At 41.9% G+C, this 6,959-nt stretch overlaps 1 protein-coding gene across 1 annotated transcript; it reads left to right on the forward strand.

Annotated features, from left to right (window-relative positions):
* Positions 1-706: 706 nt before the first annotated feature.
* Positions 707-6,827, forward strand: got1 (glutamic-oxaloacetic transaminase 1, soluble). Its single transcript, XM_076974706.1, has 9 exons — positions 707-943; positions 2,975-3,156; positions 3,383-3,503; positions 3,801-3,913; positions 4,127-4,231; positions 4,357-4,507; positions 4,655-4,820; positions 4,944-5,086; positions 5,562-6,827. The coding sequence occupies exons 1-9, from the start codon at positions 835-837 to the stop codon at positions 5,699-5,701; spliced, it is 1,230 nt and encodes a 409-aa protein (XP_076830821.1). The 5' UTR covers positions 707-834; the 3' UTR covers positions 5,702-6,827.
* Positions 6,828-6,959: the final 132 nt, after the last annotated feature.

The following is a 6,959-nucleotide window of genomic DNA, read 5'->3' on the forward strand; positions in this document are numbered from 1 at the left end:
GGGGGGGGGGGGGTATATTGCCCCCCCGGCGCCCCCTTTTGGCTTGGTTATTATGGCCCTTCAGATGGGATGATGCGCTCAGATCTACATGATTTATATGGTTCAGATCTACATGATTTATATGGTTCAGATCTACTTGATTTATATGATTTATATGGTTCAGATCTACTTGATTACTTAATTTATATGGTTCAGATCTACTTGATTTATATTATTTATATGGTTCAGATCTACATGATTTATATGATTTATATGGTTCAGATCTACATGATTTATATGGTTCAGATCTACATGAATTGATTTATATGGTTCAGATCTACATGATTTATATGGTTCAGATCTACTTGATTTATATGATTTATATGGTTCAGATCTACTTGATTACTTGATTTATATGGTTCAGATCTACTTTATTTATATTATTTATATGGTTCAGATCTACATGAATTGATTTATATGGTTCAGATCTACTTGATTTATATGATTTATAGATCTACATGATTCTATATAACCACTGAACGCTTTTCAGACTACAGTTTACAAAGACCTACGTCAGTCTCTCAACATCGTTTGTTATTGGACGCTTCATCGATTCTTTTGTTGACGTAGCCCCTTTTTACCCGTCGACCTTTCCCACCGAACACACTGATTGGTTCATTCGTGTGTCCGCTACCGGAGCTCGCATCCTATTGGCTGGTTTGGTCACGCCTCGTTCTCCATTGCGGAACACAACTTGAAGGTGAAATTCCCGTCTGTCGGCAACCATTCCTCTCGCGGCCGCTCTTCTACGTTTCCTTTTTGTTTTAAAATCAGGGAACTTATTGACCGGCGACCATGTCGTTATTTACCGACGTCCCACAAGCTGCTCCCGTGGCGGTGTTCAAACTGACCGCGGACTTCCGCGAAGACCAGAGTCCCAACAAGGTGAACCTCGGAGTCGGAGGTGAGATGCTGCGGCACGCGCCGATATCCTGCAGCGCGCGCCTGTCACGCTTCGTGCAAGATTTAACGCATGAACGTTTTCACCGTTATGTGCCTTCCGCATCATGTAGACCGGACTTGCATTAAGCAGCCAGCTAGGATAACGTGAGCTAGTCGTGCTAAATATCTTACTGAGACACTTTGACGCCTGGCTGTACCTTAGTTGTAACCCTGGTAGGGCACCTTTCTTAGTCCATTCTCCCATTGCGAGCTGTCTTTAATGTCACTAGGTGCAACTGAACACTAAAGCGGAGTCCTGCATTGTGTGTGTGTGTGTGTGTGTGTGTGTGTGTGTGTGTGTGTGTGTGTGTGTTTCAACTTTGATCTTTTCTGACCTTGCACGCAGGTCATGCAGCTGTAGAACTGGATAGTTTGTATGTCGGTGAAGGGAGTGCAGAATTAACAGCGCTGCAAATGTGCAGTGTTATTTATTGCTTAATGAGAGTGTTAAATGTCAGATGTTAAAGTCCAGTCCTCAGCCTCTTATAAGCAGAAGGGCAAGTTACACCATTTCACCCAAAGTCCCTTTTTGATAGACACAGAAGGGCAGTTTTGAATTGCATGTATTTTTAATAAGCACTTAATTACACTTTAAATAATTGTTAAATACTTTAATTTATATTGAAGTTTGTATTTATGCTTTTGAAATACTAATAATAGTAATGCAGATATTCATTTTTGTAAATACATTATTATAAAGTCTCCGTGCTTAATGATATGTAATTGTTTTTTACCATTCTTGACCCAAATTCCAAATATTTTACACAAACCACGAGCTGTTATGATGAGGCATTGTAGAACTACATTAATCGCATGTTCAGAATAATAAAGTGTGCTGAATTGAATGCTTTTAGATATCTATATTTTCATGATTTTTTGGAAGCTTTTTTTGTCTTCTACAAACAAAACGTGGGCAGTGATTGTGTGGCTGTTGCAATTTTGGTTGTTTTATAAAATACAAAACTCCTTAAATAGAACTCAAAATAGTGTGCAGTGTAATTTACCTTCTCTTAATTATGTTTGAGATCAGCTGTGGATGATGTGCAAAACTAAACGGTCTGTCTTTAAAACATTATATGGTCTGGAATAAAACAATAATTGAGCAGCAATTCTTAACGATTTTTTGCTAACTAAACTAATATGGGTGGATCCTCTTATGCTGAAGGTGAGTCTGTTTTTACAATTGTTCTGTCATGTATGGATTTTACATAAGGGAATTCATTTTTACATTGATTATATATTATGCATTCATAAACCAGAGTATTACACTATTAGATTATTCATTAAATAAGTTATTACACTTGCATATTACAAACCTGCTTCTGAAATGTACATTATCTGAGGTTTGCCTCAGATTTATATTTGGCCTAAGGAACATTTGTTTTCAGTGTCCAGTAGTAATCTCTCAGTATAGTGGGGTGCTGCTTTTCCATGATACAGGCCTTCATTATTATACTGTAACAAAATAAACTGATAGAGAAATTCTAAAAAAAATGGATTCAGCATGCAAAAATACACAAATGTGCATAGATCTAGTCATTGTTGACCTGGTAATCACTTTGTTAATCACTCTAGATGAGAGCAGGTGCTAAATGCTCTAAATGTAAATGTAATGTATCTGCTGTTGTTTTATTGTGTTGAGGATAGAGGGGTTAAACTACTTAAATATATTGGACATTCTCAGCAGTTCTGAATGATCAATTACTTGTTAATAAATTATTTTGTTCTTCATCATGATGAGTTCTGTTTTGGTTTAAGTCTGAGTTCTTTTTTGGTCCTTGTGTAATAAATTATTTATAATACTTAATATAATCTATAGATACAACTGCAGTGCCACAACCTGAAGTCTCTTCAGACAATAGCTTAAATGGCATAGATGAGTTATCTCTTTGATAAAGTTTTTCACCACGTTTGTCCATGCAGTTATATATTGCGTTGTTGTTGTTGTTGATGTTTGTTTAGCGGTCATTCATCCTGTCTTTTGGTCTCGTAGCTTACAGGACAGATGAGTGTCAGCCTTGGGTGCTTCCTGTTGTGAAGAAAGTTGAGAAGATGATCGTGGAGGACAGCAGTCTGAACCACGAGTACCTGCCCATCCTGGGCCTGCCGGAGTTCCGCTCCAGCGCCTCTAAGATTGCGCTGGGTGAGGACAGCCCTGCTGTCCTGGAGAAGAGGGTGAGTCACAGCTGCCTCTTCTGAAGCTACTTTGGTCACCACAATCATCTTCCACTTCATTTCATGTGCCCCCTGTTTCTGCACTGATGGTAGAAGTTCCTGTAGTCTGTTCACGTATGAGTTTTAGATGTACGAGGACCACTCTCACCTTGTTGGGGTCTCTAAAGTCATGTCTCAAGCGACAGCAAGTTGCTTCCTTTCAGAATATTCCTTTGGTGTCTTGCAGGTGGGGGCTGTGCAGTGTCTGGGGGGTACTGGGGCACTGAAGATTGGGGCTGAGTTTCTTCGAAGGTGGCACAATGGGGGCAACACCAAAACACCAGTCTATGTCTCTGCCCCTACATGGGGTACGTGGTGGGGCAGAATCTTGGGTCGTGGGCTTGCTATGTTTTACAGTATTAATTAGTGCCTTTCTGATCTTAAACGTGATAATAAATGAGCATATCTTGTACAGCTGAATGCTGAGTTTGCTGTGTAACTCGTGAGCGTAGTGCAGTTCACTTTGTACTAAATAGCTGAGCTCTCAATTGTAGCCACACTCATGAAACGAAGTCCTGCATATCAGTCTGAGGTGATTGCTCAAACCTTTAATAGATGTGATTTAATTGCTGGTTAGTTGAATCGTCATCTGTTTTGCTTTCTAGAGAACCATAATGGTGTTTTTGGTAACGCTGGGTTTGAAAATATCCGTCCATACAAGTATTGGGACGCACAGAAACGTGGACTCGACTTGGCAGGTTTCTTGGGAGACCTAGAGGTGAGCTATGAACTTGAAAATGCATTTCTGAACATTTCACCCTTAAACAAAATGTCAGAACAAACGTGTTTGTTTTTGCCACAGCTTCCAGAGACTTGTGGCTTAGCTTGGACTTTCATACTGAAGTACATAAAACATGGGCAAAAAATCCTTCCATTCTAATGACTCTGCACTGAAACCTGGTGATCTAATGATGGATCTGTTCTCTTTCAGAGCGCACCTGAACACTCTATCTTTGTGCTGCACGCCTGTGCGCACAACCCTACAGGCACAGATCCCAGCCAGGATGAGTGGAAGCAGATTGCTGAAATCATGAAGGTAAGAGATTCAGGTTAATTGCTTCAGTTCTTCTCAAACACAAATCATTCTATAATTAATCAACGTAGAATGGAGAAAAACCATCTGCCATGTTGAAAAGCATGCATGGTTTTCAAATTTTGCAGAGGAGGAGTCTCTTCCCCTTCTTTGACTCGGCATACCAGGGTTTTGCTTCTGGAAATCTAGAGAAGGATGCTTGGGCCATTAGATACTTTGTATCTCAGGGATTTGAAATATTCTGTGCACAGTCCTTCTCCAAGAACTTCGGCCTATACAGTAAGTGTCTGATGTGCCCATGTGATGTGTGATCAACTCTTTCTGCAGTTAATTAAGACAATTTCCAAAACTTTTGCCAGAATCACAACATTTACATGTCATCTGAGCAGCATGACGCCCTGTTTCATGCTAAACCATCTTCCACAGATGAGAGGGTGGGAAACCTGACAATAGTCGCCAAAGATCAGGAGAACCTCACGCGCGTTCTCTCTCAGATGGAGATGATCGTGCGGATCACCTGGTCCAACCCTCCGTCTCAGGGAGCACGTGTGGTGGCCACGACTCTGAATGATCCAGACCTCTTCGCTGAGTGGTACATGCTGCGAGCTCTCTCATTCTTAAATGATTTGCAGTTCACAGCTTCCTGTAATTATTTTAACAGGTGTATTCTGGATTCGTTGGCCTTGTATGACGTAATGTCCACTGCCATGTGCAGGAAGGGCAACGTGAAGACGATGGCTGACCGGGTCCTGCTGATGCGGGCGGAGCTGAAGGCCAAGCTGCTGGCACTGGGCACTCCGGGCACCTGGGACCACATCACTGAGCAGATTGGCATGTTCAGCTTCACAGGCCTGAACCGTACGTGGCCGCGCCCCCAGCCCCACCCCCAGTCACAGCACACAGCCCGCTCAGTAATACAACTCTGTCTCTCTCTGTCCTCCCACATATAAGAGAATTTCTGCTGAAGACTTCAGTCCTACAGCTTTTGAAACCAGGGCAGAACTTGAAAAATGCAGGTTTTTTTATAGGCCACTCCCAAATTTCTGGGAGATAGCTGGCTTGGTTAGCGGGATAACTTTCATGAACTTGGTATATCTTAAGTAACCCAAGTTTGAAGGCAAAAGATGAATAACTAGGTGATGATGATAAAGACAAAGACAGGAATGTACTGGAATAGGAATGTCCTGTGTCAGAGAGCTCGGTACATTCACTCAGAGAACACTACAGCTGTTTAGGCAAGTTTTCGCCGGTGTGTCAGTTTACCAGTTTGGCACGGCTGCTTGCCGGTGTGTCATCACGGCTTTTCACTCTTGTCTTGCTCTGCATTTTCCAGCCAAACAAGTGCAGTACCTGGTGAAGGAGAAGCACGTCTACCTGATGGCCAGCGGCCGCATCAACATGTGTGGCCTGACCACCAAGAACATTGACTACGTCGCTGAGTCCATCCACGAAGCGGTCACCAGGGTCCAATAATTTCGCACACTGCCCACCCGTTTGTATGTGACGGTGGGGGCATAGTCAACATTGGTCTGGAAAGGTTACACACATACAGATACATTTACTTCAGTCATTTGTGCCCAGTGTATCAACTCTGTTTGCTGGCCCTATGATCAATCTCATATATACCGTACTTTGAATTAAGTCCCAAGGGCACGTATTTGTTCTAGGTGGTGGAGAAAGGGTTGTGGTCTGTCATATTTACCAACTGTACTCCTCTGATAGTTGAGTAAAGGTCTCTTATGGATACCTAAAAAGCACTTTGATGTAAAACTGCTGGTATTCAGTGACTATTCACTGATGTTTGAGAATGTTTAATGGTAGTTACAGTTTGACTGGCTTCAAGATCACTTCATATGAGTAAGTAAGCTATTAGGTCACATTTCATCACGCTCTATCCAAATATACATGGCATTTCAAAACACACTAGACTTTGGGTTGTCATAAATATGGTGTGTATTTAATTTAACAAATATCTTTGTTCATTTGAAGAAAAAAAGTATTTAATGAAAGAATTGGCACAAATCGTTATTTTTACGTGCACGTGTCTGAATTCTAGTCGATGACCTCAGAGGTTGGAATGTATGTCTCCTCACATTCCCCCAAACCCACTCGTGAGTTTAACTGAACCTGTGAACCATCTCCAGGTTTCTACCAGACTGCACTTCCACCATAGTTCAGCACAGCATCCTGATTCCCCCCTCACGTCCCTGTCATTACAATACCAAAGCGCCACTGGCAACCCTGATCACACTTTCACTACTGGCTGAAATAGGAACGAGTTCCTGTTTGGTGTTAATGACTCTGGACCTTTGGCAGCAAGTGAACGCTTTGCACTTTAGATGCTGGTTTTTGTTTATCAGGTGTCTTTGCTTGTCTGCTGCGTCTCTTTACCTCTCGGTGCTGTGCGTGCCTGTGTGAGACCTGTGTAACATCGTGTGCTTAGAACCGTTAGCACGAGGACGGCTCACATTTTGGCTGTGTGCTATTACAAATACCTCCCTGTCTACCTATCCGTTCTTTCAGTGTGTAAATGTATGTGTCCAAGCTTATACAGGAAGAGCTGATCAAGGCCCTTGAAATAAACACAGTGCAAACACAATATTGCACAAGGTTTGTGCTTTTCATTCCTTTGTTTAAAAAAAATTATTTACCTGGGAGCTGAAGTTCAAGATTGCACTGTGGTTTGTACACCTGGCTGACAAAAATTAACATGGCAGAGAACACGGGTCAT

The sequence above is a fragment of the Brachyhypopomus gauderio genome, chromosome 15 (assembly GCF_052324685.1).
Source record: "Brachyhypopomus gauderio isolate BG-103 chromosome 15, BGAUD_0.2, whole genome shotgun sequence".
Lineage (NCBI taxonomy): Eukaryota > Metazoa > Chordata > Actinopteri > Gymnotiformes > Hypopomidae > Brachyhypopomus > Brachyhypopomus gauderio.